The 24,093-nt window shown below is 38.4% G+C and overlaps 1 protein-coding gene across 1 annotated transcript in view; it reads right to left on the bottom strand.

Moving 5' to 3' along the window:
- Positions 1-1,218: 1,218 nt before the first annotated feature.
- Positions 1,219-24,093, bottom strand: part of taf6 (TAF6 RNA polymerase II, TATA box binding protein (TBP)-associated factor) — a 72,180-nt gene continuing 49,305 nt past the window's right edge. The window contains exons 11-14 of the mRNA XM_056235961.1: positions 18,654-18,779; positions 17,672-17,845; positions 17,359-17,547; positions 1,219-2,182 (exon numbers count right to left, since the gene is read on the bottom strand). Of these exons, the coding sequence (XP_056091936.1) occupies positions 1,892-2,182; positions 17,359-17,547; positions 17,672-17,845; positions 18,654-18,779 (780 nt within the window). The 3' untranslated portion in view covers positions 1,219-1,891. The remainder of the gene's footprint in view (positions 2,183-17,358; positions 17,548-17,671; positions 17,846-18,653; positions 18,780-24,093) is intronic.

The following is a 24,093-nucleotide window of genomic DNA, read 5'->3' on the forward strand; positions in this document are numbered from 1 at the left end:
TTTTCGGTACCAGAAAATATCTGCTGTATAGACCCCCTTTGCTCTGAGCTTGAGATAAAGGCTCTATGGCCCCTTTGCTCAATAGTTTCGCTATTTCGGCTCGAAGTAGATGAGCTACTTTGGGTTTTACCGTAGTTTTGCCATGTAGCGGCGGGGACGTCGAGTGAACTGCAGCGAATAGCCTCTTTTTATAGTGTTCAGCACCCATTCTGATACCCTGGGAAGCTTTGCCCACGTATTTGCATGAATAGCTAGGGGTAGAATGAGATCTGGGCTCTGGCCGCAACATAGTGGCGACTGGAGAGCTTCAGTGTGCTGTAACATAAACGCTGGGCGGCGGGCGCGCCGATCACGGCAGGCAGCCTGGCCACGCTCGACTCCCAGTTTGCTGAGAGAGAGCGAGCGGGGCAAACCCTGTGGGGCTTAACATGTCTGTGAGTGAATGTGGGCGCGGGACAGCATCGGCCTGAGCTGACTGTGTGTGTGTTGGTTTTGTTTTTACAGAAACCGTGGGACATGCGGTGTTTGTGGGCACTGGGTTGTGGGCACATTCACTACATTTAATGCACAATCGACATGAGTCGAATTTATTTGTGCGAGCCCTGTAGATGCAAGGGCTCGTCAGATGCAAAGGCTCGTCCCGCAGAAGGCTTTTTTTCAGACGGCGCGGCTTCTTCACTCCCGATGCGTGAGCTTCGCTGAAGAGATCAAAAATCAGATTATATCAGCCCATCGAGCTGTATTTATAGGCCCAGGCCATGCCCGTCTCGGCGGGACGTGACGTAGTGGGCGCGAAGCGTCCCCATTGGATCTGACGTCACCAAGGGCCTCTCTCGATAGGCTGCTGCAGTTGCCGCAGGACAGCCAATAGGCACGCAAGCCGTCTTGCCTATATCTGCATGCTGCCTTCACGCGTTTTACATTAATTCAAAATTAAGGATAATTTTTGGCTTCAATATCTCGTGGAAAAGAGGTTTTCCCCTTGCGTCAGATATTACGCAGTACGAGAGAACCTCTCGTAAGAGAACTACTTTATTTTCATCAATTGCTAAATGTGTTCAGGCTACCGTGTACTTAGAAAATGTATAGTTAATAATATTTTAGTTTGGAGAAAGAAATTAAACTGATAAAGCCAAAATATTTGAAAACAAAAGCCCCTAAGTTTTCTACACAAGGAATACAGCAAAGTCTTGTAAGGAAAAGAAAATGACAACCACATTTAAAACCCATCTTTATTATAGACGATAAAAAAATGATCATGAAATAGTAAATCAATTAAATTGTTCATTAATCCTATAAATGCCCAGTTTTCGGTCAAGCACTCGTGCTCAAATATACACATGTATAATAGACAGTGATGGACCCACCGTCTCTTTTTCTTTGCTTGTTTGTTGGCTTTCTACACACAAAATGCACATTTATCATTCCTTCTCCCATTATAAATACAACCATATCTTTATGTTTATTAATGAAACATTGTTAAAGCTGTGAGCTCAAACAAAGAACCTTTTTATCTCAAATCACAATCAAGTTCCATCCTGTATTTTTCTGCCATGTGTGTGTGTTTGTCACTGTTACAGCTTCTCTATGCTGGCAGCCACAATGGCAATTATGCAAGCATTTATGTTTTTGTTTACATGTACATACAGTATTTCAGACATGTATTTGTGTGTATACATTATTCAGTGTTAATGTTTTGACGTATACATTTCGTATGTACACAGTGTGTGAATGAGTCTTATGGTCCAAGGGTGCATAGCTATTTGCTCGCTTTCCTAATTCTAAGCACATGTGTCAGTTTGTCCGAAAGTGCTCAGTAAGCACTATGACGAGTCTCAAGCTACATGTATTGTTCTTCTGTATCTTGGTGGAATAAGCGACTGTGTGAGTTTCAATGTGGCGATTGTGTGCTTGCGGCCGGTGATTCCGAACGTTCTAGCTTGACAGCAGACTCCATGCTGATGGGTGAGGTAGAGGAGGGAAGGACACCTGTGCCCTTGTTCTCCAGTGAGGAAGAGGATGAAGGCAAAGACACCACAATGTATTTCTGGAGAGGGCGTGAGCCGCCCACAGCACCTGTGTTTCCAGACTCAAGTTTGACGAGTGGCTGTAAAGACGTGGGGGTGCTGGGGACTGTACTTGTGACAGGAGATCCAGACTGGGAGGAGCTGAGAGTGATTACCTGGAGGAAGAGTTTACATCTACAATTACAACAGATATATACACTGAACAAAATTATAAAGGCAACACTTTTGTTTTTGCCCCCATTTTTCATGAGCTGAACTCAAAGATCTAAGACTTTTTCTATGTACACAAAAGGCCTATTTCTCTCAAATATTGTTCACAAATCTGTCTAAATCTGTGTTAGTGAGCACTTCTCCTTTGCCGAGATAATCCATCCACCTTACAGGTGTGGCATATCAAGATCCTGATTAGACAGCATGATTATTGCACAGGTGTGCCTTAGGCTGGCCACAATAAAAGGCCACTCTAAAATGTAAAAAAAAGTTTCTCTCGTGTTTTCGCTGTTTCCCCTATTAAATTCAGTCACGCAGCAGGCTCTTTTGCCACTCAGTCCGGCTGAGGGGGGCGTGTTCTGGCGGGAAAGTGACGTCAATGCATACCCATAGTGATGGGGACACTATAATGTAACAAGCACCGTCCTTCAGAAGAGAAGTTAAACCGAGGTCCTGACTCTCCGTGGTCTTTAAATGTACCATGGCACTTCTCGTAAATGAGGTGAAACCCTAGCCTGGATGCCAGCCGAACTTAGCCCCGCCCACAAGGATGGGAAGTTCAGTCTGGACTTGATCCGTTGTGAAGCAAGTATGCCCGAATCAAAGCTGTTCGACCAATCAAATTGTCAGGGCGCGTTTTATACGATGATGGACAGATGATCAACCGTAACGTAATCATCCACATCACCAAAAAGCGCTTGGGATGAATTCGTTTACAACAAAGAATGGCTGCCGCTGGAGAATTTAGATATGTAGATTCAGCCATCGCGTCTGTTATAGAAGATGTAGACAGCGCATTAATTTTAAAAGAGGAACAGAGAACCGTGATCAAGGCATTTGTCGATCCAATTGAGTCCAGAGGCATTTGCTTTCCTGGTTCGGTTGAAACACGCCCCATAATCACAGCCCAATGGAGCAGTATCAGCAGTATCAGACTCACATTCTGACTAGAATCTGAGTATGACAACGTCAGGCTAGTGAAACCCCAGTGCCCTGGCCAAATTCCCTCCATTGGCTCTTAACAATCATGGCCTCCTAATAATCCCCATCCACTGAATTGGCTCGATTACTCTCTATCCTCTCCACCAATCGCTGGTGTGTGGTGAGCGCACTGGCGCCGTTGTTCTATCGCTGCAGTCGCATCATCCAAGTGGATGCTGCACACTGGTGGTGGTTGAGAAGAGATTCCCTGATAGGATTGTAAAGCGCTTTGGGTGTACATAGTAAAGCGCTCTTTCAATGGCTAATTTCAATTTATTTAATTTCAACTAATGAACAAAGGATAAATAATGTCCACACATTGAAACTGCAGCGCCAACAATTATTTACCAAAGAGCACAACGTTTTGAACAGCCAGGTCTTCCTTGGGGCACAATACCTGTGTGGAGTAAGATGCAACTCTTTATAAGAATAGGTGATGATAATGATTAGATTAGAGACAGTGTCATGTGGGAAAAAAAATTAAACTGCAATCTAAATGATCAACTACACAAATAATAATAAAGACAACATAAATCACACCTGTTACGTACACACTACACTAAGTGTAATGAAGGGGATGGATTTTGGAATCCAATGCTGCTTCAATGTATATCTAATGAGTGATTATAATCAAGGTATCAATCAATATTTTTCCTTCTAAACATCACATGAGTTGAATGACTTCTCTAGGCTTATGAGATTTTACTTTGTTATAGAAGTTAACAGTGTGATTACTGAAATGTTCTTTTCATATATTTTTTAATGTCTGTATTTGATATGAATGCAGTAACAGTGCTTGCTCATTTAGCCCGGCTTCCAGAAATGAAGTATGGACTTCTTTAACATGTGGCAATACATACATCTGTTTTTCTAGGGTACTCTAACTATAACTACAATGACACCTGTGACCATAGTTGTCAGAGCCTGCCAAATCCAACCTTGGAAAAGCTGTGTGTCAATGTGTGTGTTAATCATTTTGGTTACAGGTTAAGGAACCACTGGCATTATTGGAGATTGACTGAGTTGTTGTTCTGGACATGCTGGCGCCCAGCAACCCAAATCTGCGACCTGGAAGGTCACGACGTGCCTAACTTCAGGGTCCGAGTGTCAGCTGCATAATCTATGGAGATATGCTTCAGTCTATCTGTATACAGGTGAAACTCGAAAAATTAGAATATCGTGCAAAAGTTCATTTATTTCAGTAATTCAACTTAAAAGGTGAAACTAATATACTATATAGACTCATTACATGCAAAGTGAGATATTTCAAGCCTTTATTTGTTATAATTTTTATGATTATGGCTTACAGCTATGAAAACCTTTTCACAATATTCTAATTTTGAATTTGGGGTTTTCATAAGCTGTAAGCCATAATCATCAAAATTATAACAAATATCTCACTTTGCATGTAATGAGTCTATATAGTATATTAGTTTCACCTTTTAAGTTGAATTACTGAAATAAATGAACTTTTGCACGATATTCTAATTTTTCGAGTTTCACCTGTATGTGTGGAAAATTACTATGTTTATCTATTTCGTAGCCAATCAGAATCATTCAACCTGAAGCAAGGACGTAGCTTAGACCTTGGTGAAGGGTATAACTGCTGTGAACTTTGTAACTGTAAACGGGGTGGCCTACGAACTCTGTGTGAGTCTTGAAGCTGACTTCTGCCTGATGAAACTGCAAACTATCTTCAGAAAAACTTTTCTTTAATTTATTATAATTCTGACTCTTGACTTAATAAATCATTTCTGGTTCTGGGTCTTTGACTGTAAATCCCCTTACAGTAAATAATGCAACATATTTAATTTACTACTAGGCTATAATAATTAAAAAGTAGTATCATAAATACATTTTACATTTATAATTTTTAAAGAATGAGGGAAAAAAACATAAGAGGCTACTACAAGAAAGGCTTTATATCGAACTCGTCATTTAACCCTGATGGTGACAGTGTTTAAAGTAACACCAAGTAACTTTTCCTCAGCGGTCGCCCTACAGGTTGGAAGCAGAATTGTCCATTACTGCTGTCGTAAATAATTTTGCCTTCCGCAGCCTACTGTAGCACGCGCACGCTCGCTGTTTATCCAGCACCGGCTTTGGAATCAACAATGGCAGACATCCCAACCTGCAAGAAGTAATTTCAGTGAGGTATATCTTGGTGACTGGATTGTTGACGGGGGGTGGCGGGTTGACTAGCTTTCGTGAGGCACACTCACAAGGTCTCTCGCTCTCTCCCTCTCTGCCATGCTCTCGCTATGTATGTTATGCACGCAGTATGTTCTGTCTCGCATGCACGCTCTAGATTCCGGCAGATTTGAACTAATTTTCGGGCATCAGGGAGACGCTATCAATATGCGGGAGACTCCCGGGAGACTTGGGATGTCTGCAATGGCCACAGACAATTTGAGGAAGTGGTGGGGGAAGTGACGTATGCCGTAAAGCAGTCGAATTTTGTAGTTCTTTTTGTGCACGGGTTCCTACCCGAAACCCGAAGTTACATAGTGCCAGTAAAAGCGATACAGACCACGTCAGGCTATGGCAGACGTGTCATTTAACTTATTTTAAGTCGATGTACCATCACAAGGGTCTTGGAAATATATTATGAAGGTTGAAAAACTACTTAGTGTTACTTTAAGTTTGTATCCAAAAACATTCCCTTTGTAATAATTTCTTCTCTAAATGACCTCCTCTTGAAGGTTTCTGTTCCTTGTCAATGCCAATGTATTGAAGGGCACTAACATCATGATCAACTTGTTTAAAATGTAATGCTATAAGACTAAAAGAACAGGTAATAGTTCCACATATAAAAATATTACGTCCAGTGTGTGGATGACTAAAAGAATTGCATTTATGCGTAAAAGCACACTGAGCACAATTACCACACCGATAATTTCCAGAAGGAAGAGTCGGAATTAGGGCTGGGCGATAAAACGATAACGATAATTATCGCGATATAATTTTTCTCGATAAAACGATATCAAGAGGTCGATAAATGTTCGATAATGTTTATGCGCCAAAAGCGGAACGAAACTCATTTGAACCGCGCGTGCTCACGGACTGTTTATCCGCTCGGCTCAAAGTCCAAACGGCAGCGCAGCGCGAGCTCACTAGAACATCTTTTCATAAGATTGTTGAGTGGTCAGCAAAGATTGAAAGAACACAGGAAGTCAAACTCAGAGCATTGCGATCGAAGGACATGTCATACCACAACAAGACAATGTGGAATGAGCATAAAGAAAATGAAGATAATAGACAGTCAAAAACTCAAGGAAGATGCAGGTATTGGAACGAAGAAGGACACTGGGTTCGTGATTGCAAGCTGAGTTTAAAACATCAAAGTGATGATGAGGACAACCTGTTGGGGAGGTTTCAGCAGTTGACAGCCAAACAAAAACAGATTCTGCTAAAAGCTGTTGAGCTGCAGGGAAACTGAAAAGCCTCTCTCTGCAGCACCAACTAGTGACATCTCATCCGACATCTCATGATGGACTCCATGTGTATGCAAAAATGACAAATGAAGACACCACCCCAAAGGTAAAAGCATACACAGAAGTCTCAACAACTGAAGCCAAAGAGGATGTCTTAGTAGAAGGTGCTGCTATACAAGCCGTAAAGGAGAGAGGTGCACATACAGCGACATTAAGACAACTTCAGCAAGTTTTGCCATGTAAACTGATTCAAGATGAAGCACCCAGAAAACAAATGCCATCAGTGATGGAAGCTAAAACAAAACTGCATAATGACAAGCAATGCAGTACGGATGACCACAAGGAAATTGGACTATGCCCTTTTGAACATGTCACAGGCCAGCCCATGTCCAATGAAAATCTAACATCTGACAGCCTTGCCCAAACTGATGAAAGACTCAGCCTGGTAGAACACAATGCCAAGAATCAATGTTCACCATTAGAATCCAGGAGGGATAGCCTTCAGGATCTCATGGTAACTGATGAAGCAGTTAAGGTGCAGAGAAAAGATGAGTGGACTGACGTGAGCCATTGGGATTTGAAACATCTGCCTAGAGACGAGGGATAGACGGCAGTAGTGTTTATCAGAGTCCAGATATGGCGGGACTAGGGTTTTTAGGCTCTAGCTTGTCGCCTGAGGATGAAGACATAAACCTAAAGCCACTGATAAACACAGTAATGTCCTGCCAATATTAAATAGGGACAGTTTTTCAGGCAGTTATGAACTATGTGTTTAAAATATTTTCCTTGGCAAAGATACGTTCCCCTTTTCTCTTTTGTGTGAATGCAGGTGTTCCAGCGTTCCAGAGGATGAGCAAAGCCATCCAACGTTTAGGCCGCACTACATTGGCCACCTAGATGAAAACTTCTGAACATTCACAGAACACAAGACTATCCGCCACTGCCAAAATATCACAACTCCAAAATAAAAGCTTCCAGAGGACTCAAGCATTCAAGAGGATGCAAAGTTTCACCATGAACTCTTATCCTGTCATTTTAAGTAAGAGAGCCTGTATGCAGTATGCTGTATATATGATTAATGAAGTTTGTTTTGTGATCAAAAATGATCAGATGAGGGATTGAAAGATTATGTGTATTTTCAGTTAACTTTAGTCAGATGCATTTACATTGTTACTATGCCTAAGATGTAATCAACTCTATCTGTGCCTGTAAAGGTGTGAACCAAATGACCCACAGAAACTGATTGGTGTGAATGACAAAGAATCAGCATTGCTCAGAGTGGATTAGCAAGTTAGATCGATCTACTGTGGGAGGTCCTAACAGGTTTCTATTGTTTGTAGCCCATAGGCTTTGTCTTCATGTATAAAGTTCTGTCTCACAACAGAACTTTGGGTTAACCCTCTGGGGTCGGCGGTCTCGCCGGCGATACCAGCTCACTTTTTTCCTTATCAGTGCAAAAGAGACTCAAATTACTCTGTTGATTTTGATCTTACATATAAGTGTTGTACATCATTCGATCCTGTTAAGTTTGTATTTTTTTTGTGGAACCTCATAATAAAAACAAAGTGCTGTGCTTTTCGCCTAATAAAGAAAAATAAACATGATGCGCGTTCTGCGTTCTCTCTGTCAGTGAAGTCCATTCTGAAACGAAAAATGAACTGTAACTCTGCAAATACTCAGTCAAACAGGTATACAGGCACACAGGCATGAAGCCTGAATTATCTTCTTTTAAATGAAGTAATTTATATAAAAAACAAATTTTCTCATTTTATGTAATCTGTACGAAAAGAGAGAGATGATAGTCGTTCTCGTCTCAGGTCATTAAAGTTAATTTGACCACGCCCACGGAGCGAGCGCTCTATTCAAACACAAATGCTCTGAGGCGATCCACGCCCACATCAGCTGGATAACCCACCGAAAGAGACTCATATTTACGACGCTGTGAGGAATAATACTATCTTAATAATAATCCTGGAAAAAATTACCTCAGAAGTGCAGGTAGTTTCATTTGGAGGAGCAACGGATCCAGCTAAGGAATAGGTAGGCTACATTCTTTATTTTCAAGTGCTTTGTTCTAATCGCAATATGAAATAGTGTCTGTAAACAAAAAGACTGTTTGAATATGAATCGCATTTTTGTGTGTGAATGAATGAACAGCTTTTACCTAACTATATTCCAATACTGAGATGAGTAAAAATCGACTGAAATATGTTGAAATAAAATATTTTTGTATAAGCAACGTATTAAACTGCAAATTAACATTTATATGTCCTAATCATAAAAACGATATGTTACATATGAAAGACAAGATGTCGTTTTTACTGTAAAATACTGCCACATCAAATAAGCTTGTTTGCTAAGATGTTATTATAGTGTTTGTTCGATTGTAGGCTATATTCAAACTAATTAATCCGCAACTGTGAAATATGTATGATAAAATGTATACTTTAATATATACAAAGAACAATTACATTTGAAATATAGTTAATTTTAATTGTTGTTGTAACTGTAACCTTTTTTATTAAAATAGCAAAAATATATGTAGGCTACATATAAATAAATCTTAGGTAAATCTTAAAAGCTCAATATAAGCCTCCTCTTTAAATTATTTGTATTGTGTTTTATTAGTGACACATTTGGGATATATTCCCAAACTTTCTGTAAAAACAGTATGAGAATTAACTGCACAATTACTAGAAATGTTTACATTTGATATTATACAATTTGCAAGCACAATTTGAAAAATAAATAAATAATTGGAACTGTGAACCAATTTTGTATTATATAGGCCTATGTATATATATATATATATATATATATATATATATATATATATATATATTGTCATTGCATTCTTGTGGCTCAGTGACACACCTGAATGAAAGGGTCATTAGTATGCAGCCCCATTATGCGCTCATTATGCAGGCCCATTGTCTTCTCAGGTGTGAATCACAGCAGGCCACACCCCTGCGCATATTGCCTTTCCAAACAAAAACTGTCATTTTTAAATTTAAACCAATCTATTGTTTTATGTGAATGATAAGGCAGGATGTTTTTCAGATTATTTTGAAGAAAAAACTCTAGGCGACAACATCCATTAGTCAAAAGTCTTGTGGACACATATTTAGTATGTGTTTTGTGGCCTTATTTCAGAAACTTTAAGTTTTAGTGTTTTCAATAACCACGCATAAACAATATTCTCTCAAAAATACAAACATGTACATACATGTTGATAACATATTATGGTAGCCCTGTTTGTGCTAAATAGAGTGTAATTACACCTTTGCCAGTAATTTGTTTATAAGCAACTGAAAAAAGCACAAATGTCAGAGTATGTCAAAACATCTCAAGGACCCCAAAAACACCTTGGACCCCAGCGGGTTAAGATTGTTGAAGGGCGACATGCAAAATCTAACACCATAAATAATAAGCACTGTCTCAAAACAACCCGTTCTCAGATTCGGGGCAATGTGACGTACTTTTGCACAAGCCCCTCTCACGACTGTTGACTGACACTGCAGTTTTAGCATAGACCCGCCCTGAGTGAACTGTAAACAGTCCACCATTGTTTTGACGCTGGAGCAGCTGTAGACAAGAATGTCTCCTAAGCGATTGAGTTATAAGATGTAAGAATGAACATAGCAGTCTTCATTTACTCTTGTTGTTACTCGAGGATGGATCTGTACCAACTGTTCGTTTTCCAGCTTACAGTCTCCGGATCGATAAGCCTAACGTTACCGATCACGGCAGTTAATGGAAGGGAGAGAGCGCACTTTATTACAGTTCATCTGAGTCGTTTTAAGGATATTAAGTTTACCAGTTTATTAACCCTCTGGGGTCTGAGGTGTTTTCGGGGTCCTTGAGATGTTTTGGCAGGCTAAGACATTTGTGCTTTTTTCAGTTGCTTATAAACATATTAATGGCACAGGTGAAATTACACTCTATATAGCACACACAGGGCTACCATAATATGTGAGCAACATGTATGTACTTGTTTGTATTTTTGAGAGAATATTGTTTATGCGTGGTTATTGAAAAAACTAAAAAATAAAGTTTCTAATATAAGGCCACAAATAACATACTAAATATCTGTCCACAAGACTTTTGACCAGTGGATGTTGTCGCCTAGAGTTTTTGCTTCAAATTGATCTGAAAATCATTCTACCTAATCATTCACATAAAAGAATAGATTGTTTTAAATTGTGAAAAACATTTTTTTGTTTGCAAAGGCAATATGTGGATGGGCGGAACGGCCCAACCCCCTCATGAATAATTAGGCAGTTCTCACCTGAGCAGACTGCATACTAATGAGCCTTTCATTCAGGGGTGTCACACAAGAAAGAATGCAAGGACAATATATATATAAATAAATCAATATTTATACACACACACACACACACACACATATATATATATATATATATATATATATATATATATACAAACAATCAAAATATAAATGAAAGCCAAAAGCACATTTTTAGTCACACCTTTTAGCCATCCACATACCATTTTTAGCCATCCACCGCGGTAAAAATAAACCAGTTGCATTTCAAAGTCGTACGCGAAATGACCGCCAGGTGGCGCAAAGGGACATTTAGCAAAACGTAAGTGGGGCTAATGTCTATTAACAGTAGCCTAAGGATGAAATACTACAAGTTATGGTAATTTCCAAATAAGCCTACAACAAATTGTTGGTCATACAGATAAGATATAATCTTTTAAAACTGTAAAAGGCTCACTCACAAAGACAAAACGTTTTCTCGCTCATGTGAGAAACAAACGTTTGGGTATTTCTCAGTGAGAAAATTCATAGCCGAGCGGTAGAACTTTCGGTTCATCATCAAGATGACACAGGTTCAAATCCCGCACAAACATGGTCTGCTGTAAATTTTATATTTATTATTGCAGAGAGATTTGTCTAGCTCTAAAACTCTGTTACACCATACAGTTTTTTTTTTTTTGCTTATATTTATAAAATACAACTATCATGCATTTCCATTTTACACTAAGGAACAAAATAGTATCCAACAGAACGACTTTGCATCTGTATAATAATAGGCTACCAATCGTTATTTCAAAAGCAGTTTTGTAAAAAAAAAAAATTATATATAGCCTATATATATATATATAGGCTATATATATATATTTTTTTTTTTATTCCAGGCTCTCACGCCACACCCCCGATTTCTCACGCTGAAGTGTCAACCTGGTCGGTCAAATTCCTGAAAGATATAGTTTATCTATAGATCTACCTGTTGAGCCACTCGTGATCGACTAGTTATACCACAAATTAGTTAAAATATCCCGTAATCTATCTAGAGTGAGCGTGCATGCGAGACAGATATTGTGCTCCAAACCGTGCGCGCGCATGGCAGAGAGGTCTGTTCCCTACAACCTAGAGTTTTTAAAAACATGGTTTTAAGTAAAGTGTGATTTGCCAGGGGGGACTGGGATTTCCTTCTGGTCTAAACATCCCTGCTTCTGCTGAATTATTTTAATCCCCACACCCCTCCCTCCACAGCTAATCAATGCTATAGGCTACTTCACCAATATCAAATATATAAAATAGAGATATGCAACAGGCACGTTTAAACGACAAACAATAAAATCAAAACCAGCGTTTCAGTTGTTCATTAGTTCCATTGGCCTTAATGCATGCACGGCTTTTCAAAATTTCACAAAGCGTGTTGAGATTATTTTGAATGAAATATTGGAGTTTATAATTAAGTGTTTTGGCACACCACGCCGAGTGGCCCTATGCATTTTTCTAAAGTCGGGTTTTATTCTGGCATGGTGAGTTAGTGTTCGACAAACGCGGCGGCGCGTTCATTTAGATTAATTTATTTTTCTCATTATTACAGCTAAAATAACTTAATAGGCGACAGTTGCTGGACAAAGGTGTTAATGTTCCTCTTTCATATGGAGAGTGTCGGATAGCCAGGCAAAATTATTGTAAGGATAAATCTGTGTCCAAATGTAGGCCCCATATCTTATTAAATTATAAATATTGTAGTTTATTTATTGTAGCCTATTTACAGATATATACAGTATTATCAGCTGTATGATGTGTTTTACCCTGAAATGTTTAATTTCGAGAGAGACCCGGCGCGCGCAGCGAGGGAGACTAAATAAACTTGTTAAAAAGAGATCCAGTGCGAGAGAGGCAAAGAAAAACGCATGTTTTTAATTTAATTATGTTTCTTTGGACAATTTTCGTTTTGTACTGTTTTAATTGTTTAATTTAGCTGTAATTTCTTTGGCAATACAAATTTAAAATGTCGCAAGAATAAGATTAGCCTTGTGTTTCTTATCGCATCGCAAAAGAAATAAACTCTAAACCCGATGCAACCCTGTTTTAAATTTAAAAAAACTGTCCCCACACTTTATTTAAACCTTGAAATGTTCGAACTTGGTTTCAAACTTAAGTAATTTTAGTGTTCTTTTACATTACACAATAATTTAGCAGACTAAAGACGAGCTTCTTCATTTTCATTTTCTGATGCAATCGGCTGACAATCTTCCTTCATCAGTTTTTGTCGTTTGTGCAGCGGCTGCGGTTCTACAGGAATGTAGCAAATTTATGTTGTAATGATAATTAAACAAAACTCTTGACTTTAAATAAGTAAACAGTTATAAACAGTTACCTATTTAAGCATCAAGGTGGTAAAATATGGTTAACAACATGTATGCTACATTGAGATTCGATCTCGGGTCGATTGAATCTCCTCGAAGCTCGTGTTGTTGCGTTGATCACTGAGCTACCTTCTGTACGCTGTTAAAGTTGTAAAGCCTCATTGATGTAGCCTAAATGTTTTTATTGCAATGTTTTATGTTGAAATGTTTTCATTATTTATTCAATTACATTTCAGTAGCCTAATTTCAGTATTGTGATTATGAATTATTTTAACTACGTTTCACTTGTTGAATTCATCTGCTTCCAGCTTTCAATCCACTGAATCAGCCGCGGCGCGGCAGCAGATTACTTAGAGAGAATAAACGAACACTTTTAAGAGTCTATGATTGTAGCGCCTCTTAGCGGTAAAAGGCAGCAAATACACCACACATTTTACTGCCGCGGTGGAACGGCTGATGTGGGCATTGTCATGGCTTGCCTCGACATTTGCGTTTGAATTCGCCCGCGTCCTCCGTGGGCGTGTCAGATTAACGCGTAATGAAGTGTAATGAGCTGGGAAAAAAAATACTGACAGCACTCTCTTTTCATACAGATTGCATAAACTGAGAATATTTGTTTTTTATATAAATTACTTCATTTAAAAGAAGAGAATTCAAGCTTCATAAAGAAAAATCTCTCGTGCCTGTGTGACAAGTAATCGCGGAGTTACAGTTACAGGACGCGTTTCAGAATGGACTTCACTGACAGAGAGAACGCAGAACTCGCATCATGTTTGTTTTTCTTTATTTGGTGAAAAGCACAACACTTTGTTTTTATTGTGAGTATCCACAAAAAAAAAAATAGAAACTTAACAGGATCTAATGATGTATAACACTTATATGTAAGATCAAAATCAACCGAGTATTTTGAGTCTCTTTTGCACTGATAAGAAAAAAAGCTGAGCACATCACGCCGGCTTGATTGCCGACCCCAGAGGGTTAAGCAGCCCCTGAAAAGCTGTGTATATATTTGTTTACTGTTAGTTATAACGATTTTTTTTTTGTTTAATTCGCTGTGTATGTTGATGATAATGAAAGGGAGAGAGAGAGTTATGGATAAGACTTTAAACCTCTGTGCCCTAGGGTATTTTGGGGCCCTGACATTTGTTTTGACATGCCCTGACATTTGTGCTTTTTTTAGTTGCTTTAAAACATATTAATCGCTAAAGTCTGATTACACTGTATTCAGCACAAACAGGGCTACAGTAATATGTGAGCAACTTGTAAATAAAAGTTTGTAGTTTTGAGAAAATAACGTTTAAGGGAGGTTTTTAAAAAAAACAAATTGTAAGTCACTGAAATAAGGCCATATAAAACATAGTAAAACATTTTTCACAAGGCTTTTCAAAACTGGATCTTGTTGCCAAAATTTTTTTCTTCAAAACAATGTGAAAACCATCCTGCTCACTCCTTCATACAAAACAATATAGTCATTTAACTTTTGTAAGACACTTATTGTCAGAATTGCTGATATGCGGGGAGGGTGTGAAACATCATGAATAATGCTGTGATTCACACCTGGAGAGACAAAGACCATACCCTGAATATCAATGAGGAATGTGATAGAGGGAACTATAGAGAATGAATGTGAGGAGACTTAATGATTGAATGTATTATTTTGGCTTATTCACTAAATCAAATTTAAGTTAAAAGAAGTAATCTGACTATACATTTTCTTTACACAAAGACTTTACTTAATCTCTTCTGCTCACAAAGGCTGCATTTATTTGATCCAAAATAAAGCAAAAACTCTTTATTTTTACAATTTAAAATAAATGTTTTCTATTTAAACGTATTTAAAAATGCAATTTATTACTGTGATAAAAAATTTCAGCATCATTACTCTAGTCTACAGTGTCACATGATCCTTCAGAAATCATTCTAATATGATTTGCTGCTCAAGAAACATTTCTGATTATCATCAATGTTGAAAAAAGTTGTGTACAAATCTTTTTTCAGGATTCTTTGATGAACTGAAAGTTCAAAAGAACATTTATCTAAAATAGAAAGATTTTTTAACATTATAAATGTCTTCTTTACTGTTACTTTTGATCAATATAAGGCATCCTCGTTTACTAAAAGTATTAATTTCTTTAAAAAAATTAAAAAAATAAACTCTTACTGAGCCCAAACTTTTGAACGGTAGTGAACAATGTTACAATAGATTTCTATGTGTAAAAAAATGTGTACACAACTGTTTTCAACATTCATAATAATAAGAAATGTTTCTTGAGCATCAAATAAGCATATTATTAAAATGATTTCTGAAGGATCATGTGAAACTGAAGACTAGAGTAATAATTTACATTACATGAATAAATTGCATTTAAAAAATATATCTAAATAGAAGTCTGGAAATAATCCAACGAATATAAATAAAAACGTACTCATCCGAAATTGTATCCACGGCTGGATCAAGTCGCTATTCAAAATGAGTCCAGCTTTTATTCCGAGGAAAATGCAATCTCTTCGTCACTATCCTGGACGAGCTGAAGAGCTTCCTCAACCGTGTAGCGTACCATCTTCCAAACGCGCAGGAAAGTTAATGAAACTTATGATGAAACTTACTGATTTTAAGGCATTGTTGTGGGCGTTTACTCAACACATTATCTTATGAATAGCGCGCTCTGCGCATGGGTGTGACCACATTAACGATAATTAGCTGAGCCAGGAGAAACTGTACATCTCTTTAGTTTCATACAGATTACATTGCAGGAAAATATTTGTTTTAAATGTGAATTGTTTTATCTAAAAGTAGACATTTCAAGCTTTCTTTAGACGTACGTTTTATGTTTGTGTGATAAGTATTTCAGTTTATTATTCAGACGTCTTTCAGAAAGTTTTTCACGGAGACAGCAACAGCTGAAAGCGCACCCTGTTTATTTTCTTTATTTTACAAAAACACAAGGATTTGTTGTTATTGTGAGTGTACACAAAAGTAGACCCTTTATAGTCTATAAATATGTATAAAGACTTGTATGTATGGCCAAAAATGACGGAGAATTTTAAGTTGTTTACGCGGTCATGAAAATCCAGCAGAACGCACTGGCGCGTTCTTCGGGCTCAGAGGGTCAATGCGCACTGCTTATACTGTGTTTGTTCAGCTCTTACTTCATCTTTTGTGTGATGTACAATAAACTTCATAAAACTTATCAGTACATTTCTGGCCATCATTCGGACACGGTCCGCTACAACAGGCTTGTACTAATAGTGGAAAAAAGCAAGATGAAAAATAAGTTATAACCGTAATTGAACTAAACTATACCTGTTCTATCTCCATACAGCATATATTCTCTGGCTCTGTGGGCATTATTGTCCGACTCCGGGTCGAAATGAACACCGCTACTGAGAGTTTCTGTTTTGATATTATCATTCCGTGAGATGAGATTGTCCTGACACTGAGCGCATGCTCGTGAGGCTCCGCCCTCTGTGCCGGCAGCAGCAGCTCATTTGCATTTAAAGGGATACACACTAAAACAGCGCGTTTTTCTCAGCCCCAAAAAGTGAGAATTTAAACATGCTGTAAAAAATTATCTGTTGGGTATTTTGAGCTAAAATTTCACATACATACTGGGGACATTAGAGACTTATTTTACATCTTGTAAAAGGGGGCATAATAGGTGCCCTTTAAGCTTGGACTATGACACTATTTTCTTCCATGACACTATTTTCTTCTAGATCTTCTTTATTGAAGATTTTTTCTGTTATCACTGTAAAGCTGCTTTGAAACAATCTGTATTGTAAAAAGCGCTATATATATATATATAAAGGTGACTTGACCGTTCTTATAAAGAGTTGCACCTCACTCCACAAGGGTACTGTGTCTGATGAAGACCTGACATATTCGAAACGTTGCATAATTTGGTAAATAATTTTTTTGGGGCTGCATTTTCAGTGTGCGGACATTATTTATCATTTGTTAGTTTATTGTTATCTTCTTGTCCTGCACCAGAGACCAATTTGGGTTTTTCACATGCACACCTCTTTTTTTTGCTCAACTACCATGACACAAATTCCTTTAAAACTCTTACCTGCTGTGTGGATGCAGCCCCTGCACTTGTTGCCATAACAATATACTTGGTTGCTGGGGGTGATGGCTGAGTGGGGGTTCCAGGGCGAGTGGACATGAGGGTGAGCGAACTGGGTACTTTAATGATGCTGGGTGTGCGTGAACCTGACGTTGACAATCCACTCTGAGACATTGACAGAGTTGGCCGTGGCTGCAGAGGGACAGAGTGAGCATTCAGGTTTGATTTGAATGATTTTAATAAGGTATTTTTATAAGAGAACTACTGGTTATGATTTAAACCAGCTCGACAAAAGTTTTATTTCAGATTTACTCACCTGTGTGATAGTGAGTGTGGTTCTGTTAACAGTTTGGGCCTGGAAGGAGGCCTGTGCACGGGCCTTGATCACATGTGAACAGAGCATGGTGCCCAGATAGCCAAAATCTGCCTTGTATTGATCCACCAAATCTGGCAGTGGCCTAGTTTTAGCAACCACACTTGCACAATGTTTCTAAACAGAACGAGAGAGAGAAGTACTTTTTTTTTTTAACCAGATAAGAACAAAAAGAAGAAAATCCAATTCAATATGATTATACAACATAAATAAAAATAATAATAATAATAATAATTTTTATTATTAGTTCTGAGTATGAATGTGTCCCAGCACAAAGTCCAATCAATGTAAACTTGGTCTAGGATATAGTGGGTAGGGATGATGTATAGAGACCAATCAGCAACGCTTGGATTGATTGGATTGATTGCTTAGATTGACAGGTCTAATATTTACCATGCGCCATATAATAGGAGCACACAATATTGAGGTAGACAGACAGCACTAGAAGATCATCTGTCATCCACCAAGATTTTATAACTTGTTATTTATTCTACATAATTATAAGTATTGTTTTGGTTTGTTGTGTTTACAAGTGCAAGCAGCTCTTACAACAATCAGATCACTTATTTGGAGAGGTTTTTGGACTTCTGATAAAAAGGCGACCATGGCTCCAAATGCCATAACTTTTGATTGCTTTAGTTTAAGGTATCAACACAATTTTTTTTCTCAGTTACAATTGACATGATTGTGAATGGCAAAAATGTATTTGTCATTTTATGACCTTACATACATACTTTCTAATAGTCATCATTTCAAGCATGAAAAATAAAAATATGAAATCATTAAAAATACCTACAGGGTGTAAGGGGTTAAAATGTAAATTTATTTGCATAAATAACAACAATAATATGAACAAACTTGGCAGCACCAGAACTAGAACCAATGCTCATCAGAATGACTGACCGTGTTGTTGTAAGGTACTTACAAGTAACAGACTCTGGACATGATCGGCTCCAATCTTATCAATGTTAGATACCACTGGCCCATCCATCACAGCTTTAATACGAGCACCCTCTACAGATAGGCGAGGGATGATCAATGTCTTGATCACCTACATGAAAAGTAAAAGACTTAAGTTTACTCTCAGTGAATCATCAGCACACTGAAGTGATTAAAAAAAATCACCCTGGACATTTCTGGCTTTAAATGAACTATAGCAGAGTAAAGGTCTATATAGGAAACCATAGCAAAAATAATTTTTCATCACCCTTTGCTCCAATGGTGAAAAAAAAAAAAAAAACACTATTGCCTTTCTGTGACTTTCCGATAGATGAAAAAAAGATATAGAGAGAGACAGATCATGGCCCTCAGAGAGAAAGATGTTAAATACATCATACATCACTCCCTCAGTATTAGAAACGCAGTTTCTTTTTTCCTCGCAGCAGTACTTTTTTCTTTTTCTAGGTTCCAGGGTACTATAACACAATGTATAGTGTTATAAATGTACATTCTAATTTTTTTTTTGTATATTTTGTAACATTAATACTGCACTGAAACTATATAATAAAATATGATAATTAGGGGTGTAACGGTACATGTATTCGTATTGAACCGTTTCGGTTCGAGGCTTCCGGTTCGGTACGCATACAAACCGAACGATTCCTTGGACCATTTTTCCTGCCGACAAAATTCGCGCTGGCGCGACCACCACAACGTTGCGCAACATCAAATGGCAAGCGGAACGAAACTGCGCTACTCATTATATTGTCCTTCACGGATCGTCTATCAGTTCGGACCAGCAACATCTGTGCAGCGCGCGCCGATCTCGATCAAGCGACACTGTTACAACACAGCGCTAAGATATCCAGTGAAGAAAACATTTGAATTCGCCACTGAAGTAATAACATCGCTGCGAGATCTAGTGAGAAGCATTTACATTTCTCCGTTATTAACCGTAGATCTCCATTAGATCAAACAGCGCTGACGTGGAAACCAGGAGAAACATTGTGCCGTGAATGATCTAGTTGCTATAGGCTTTAAGTCCACAGATCAGCAACATTCACCATGGATTTAATATAGTAACACTAACTGTAACCAGTTTGGCTGGAATAGTGAAATGCTTTCAAGTACTTCACACATCTTTTTCCAGCACTTCAAAACTCAAATAGGATATAAATAAATATATATTTAAATGTTATTTTTAATGTGATGACCAAAACATTATTTGTTCATCCTTCAAAGATTACCCCCATTTATAAACCTGAAAGTTTCAAGATGTAGGAAAACTCAGTTATTTAAAAATATTTTTTCTTTTAACAAATAGGAAATTTCTCTGGCATTTCTTTCTTTTTGCTGTATCGAAAACGTACCGAACCGTGACTTTAAAACCGAGGTACGTACCGAACCGTGATTTTTGTGTACCGTTACACCCCTAATGATAATAATAATACATTATTATTTGGAGATACAAATAGAATATAACAAGAGTAAAATATTTCTGTCTTAATTCGCTTTTATGCATCTAGCCTATTTAAGAAATGCTACAGAAATTGAATAGTCATCAAATATAAATGAAAAAAAAAAAGCATAGTTTTCACTATATGAACTAAATATGCTACAAAAGCTATTGGGTCAAAGGCAGCGAGTAAATCTCTCTTTGTCTTTTGATGTTTGATTTAGAGGTCTTCACGGGTCCACTTGGATCCGAAAACCCGAGGTCCGACCCGAGACCCGAGCGGGTTCGGGTCCAAAACTCCGATGAGTGTCTCGGACACGGGTCGGGTTCAGTATTAGTGGCCTCGGGTCTCGGGTAATTTAAAATAAATATGCCTTTTCCAAATGAACCCGAGAAGACCCGAATTCTTTTAAACTATGTTGGGCATTTAAGAAAATTGCAGTATTTAAAACAACTCTATGACACCGTTCTCTCACTTTTTCTGAGTGAGAGAGCGAATCCGCGCTTCTACGTGCAAATGGGCTACAAGCATAAGCACGGTTGCCTCCGCATTTATTTACTCAGTTGCTCGCTCCACATAAACCAACCCCTCCCTTTGCCAAGAAGAACTAGTGCGCCATCATGTGGATGGATGTTTGACTAAATGCAAGTATTTGAATTGTCGTTTAGCCAGGCCTGTCAATCAATTTTAAAAATATGCGACACTGTCAGAGAAGCATGGAGGCGATAAAAGAAAATGCGAAAAATGTCAGGGAAAACGAATGGTGGTTCTAATCATCGTATGGTCCGGTAAATAACATTATGCCAAATTTTATAGGACGTAATGGTTTACAGTGATGTGATTGACATTTTAGCACTTAAGCACGCTTACACTTGCGCGTCTATGTCTATGTCTGCAGGCTGTGCACAATGTAAATGCCGTTTACGTTCGGGTCCAGTCGGGTTCTAAAGGAAATGGCGTCATGTCGGGTTGGACTCGGGTCTAATTTTATCGGGTCGGGTTTTTCTTTTAAAAAAAAAATTTATGCACGTCGGGTTCGGGTAAGTAGTGATTCGGGTCGATGCGGGTCGGGTACAGTTTTTAGGACCCGAGAAGACCTCTAGTTTGATTACAATGACAGACAGCAGCAGACCTGTGTATTAGGCAGCAGCTGTCACTTTAAGAAATACTACAGAAATTGAATAGTCATCAAATATAAATAAAAAATTAGGTCATAAATTAGGTCAGCCGGAACCAGGAACACTTCCTATAAGACCTGATATACTCGCTACATCATAAAAAGAATGGCATCTACGCTAATTTTAGTCTTTCTGTTTATTCCGAGGTTAACTGTAATCAGCCGGACCCGGGCCGTATCCAGATCAGATGGTGGACTTGCGCCTAGACACGACCACAACGCATCCCTGAAGTGTCAGCAGAGCTTGTGTCAACTAGACTCTCCCTTGTGAAGGCCTCATCGACACGACAGCCATCGGCACTGATTCTCAACAAACTCGTCTCCATACGTGCGTGATGACTCCGATCTTCAACCAGATGGACTGCATAATATAATGTTCCGATCAAATCTGACTTCTGACCTATAATGCTGCCTGAATCATAATCATACACTGTTCGTTCGTTGGCCAGAGGATAACTGGCCCCCGACTGAGCCTGGGTTCTCCCAAGGTTTTTTTTCTCCATTCTGTCACCTGATGGAGTTTTGGTTCCTTGCCACTGTCGCCTTTTTCGCCATTGACTTTTGGCTTGCTTAGTTGGGGACATTTGATTTTATATTTAAAGGTGCAGTGTGTAGATTTTAGCGGCATCTATCGGTTCGGTTGCGAGTTGCACTAATGGCTCAGCCCACTGCTCACCCCTCCCTTTCGAAGAAGCTACTGTTGCTAAAACGGGACAAACATATCGTCGTCTGAGACAGCAGAGAATAGCCAGAGTAAGCCAAGTTTCTGTACCACAGTCCATTATAAACCACATCATGGATAAAATTTACAAAGCCATAGTCAGGTGAGGATCAAAGGTCTTAATATATAATAATAGTAATCAGCTGATTGTCTCACGAACGTAACCAGCACATTTCTCCCCACATAGCAAACCCATAATACAGTGAGGGAGAAGAACCACATGAAACTATCCAACTACATATTTTTTCTAACAGGGTAGTAAAAGTTTAGCTGGCTAATATGAGCTGTTATGCTGTAGGGCTGTGGCTGAGCTGGTTAAAGCGTAAAGCATTGTTTATACTCGACGCGTCCGCATGAGCGCAAAGGTGCCTCCGCATCCCCTAGACACCATTTACTACACACAAATTAATAAATAATAATGAATAAAAATATTGTTTTTTTTCTCTGGTTTTGAAAACTCTTAAAATGCTTCCAAGATCGACTTGTCGACCGCGATCGATGGGTTGGTGACTCCTGTAATGTTACTGTTTTACGGTCAATGGTACTAATCAGCTGATTGTCAAAGCCATAACACAGCGAGGGAGAAGAACTAAGTTACATGAAACAATCCAACTACATATTTTACACCACTGACAAGGGAAAAGTCACTACTCACGGTGTCGGCTAGCTTCTAGCTTTCTGCAGCTTCTCTTTCAAGGTATGAACGAAACGCGCTCTGTAGCGCTGTTAGTTCACTGTCGGCTACGGTAGAAACATGACGTCACAATATGTCGACCTTCATAGAAGGGGGTGCCCGCGGTTATGTAGATATAAATGTCTCATTCTAAGGTAATAAAAACATAATGGTTCATTGAGTAAGGTCTTTATACAACACTGAACACATAGTTATGGATCTTATATTGCATTCCTGTCAATAGATCCTCAGAAATATTACACATTGCACCTTTAACAATATTATTCCAACATTATTTTCCTGTTATCTCTGTAAAGCTGCTTTGAAACAATCTATATTGTAAAAAGCACTATATAAATAAAGGTTATAAACTTGACTGACTTATAAAAAAAAATTCATACTTCAAACTTTCACTGTATGAACTTAATATGCTACAAAAGCTATTGGATCAAAGGCAGTGAGTGATTCTCTCTTTGTCTTTTGTTGTTTGATTACAATGACAGAGCAGCAGACCTGTGTATTAGGCTGCTATCACTTTAAGACCGAATGCACGGATCCAATATAATGACTGACATGCATCCAATTTTCTCCCTATTGTTTACGTTCACTTAAGACATGACCGACTGTGTTTACGTGAATACTCGTCAAGTCGGGCATTTTGACACATAAGTGTGTGTATTTAAACAGTAAAGCGCATGAGAACTGTATTGGGTGCTCGAGCGCTGACAGTAGGCTTTCAGTGCACACGCTTCAAGTATGTGCGCACGGAGGGCTGCCCGTCAGCATGTGAGTGCTGAATTCAGATCTCTTGCACTGTTAATTGCAATTTTACTAACTTATCAAGCACGTTTTGCCTTTTATTTTCTCATTCACCCATGTTTCTTTATTCGTCAAACGGGTCAGTTACTTTAACTAGTCATGGAGCAACATATTGACACCGTTGTAAGATTTCAGAAAGCAACAAGTAAAAATAAAATGTTAATCTTCACTGTTTGGTTGCATTTTATGACCTTCGAAACGTGGATTTAAGACATTTAAATCCTTCTAAATGTCTTAGAACTTAGAATTAGAATTCTAATTCCTTATTAAAATTTGCTAATAAGGCTAATTAATGCCTTATTTTTACATCAACAAATTTAAAGGGATAGGACTAGGTAATTGAAAGTCGCTGGGATCGCTGCTTGTTTTCTTGGATCGCTGCTCGATTGCTCCTGTCTGCCTTGTGTCTGTAGCTTCGTATATCTTTCTGTTTTGAATCATTATTTACTATCATTCCCTGTTGTTTATACTGCTAAATATAACTTACTCAACATCACATATTAACCTGACATCGCTAGCTTCAATCTAAATCGTTGCTAGCACAACGCGCTAGTAATTCGCTAGCCTGTTAGCGTGACA

Source organism: Rhinichthys klamathensis, unplaced genomic scaffold, assembly GCF_029890125.1.
Source record: "Rhinichthys klamathensis goyatoka isolate OS25496 unplaced genomic scaffold, OSU_Roscu_1.1 h1tg000019l_1, whole genome shotgun sequence".
In the NCBI taxonomy this organism is placed as follows: Eukaryota; Metazoa; Chordata; class Actinopteri; order Cypriniformes; family Leuciscidae; genus Rhinichthys; species Rhinichthys klamathensis.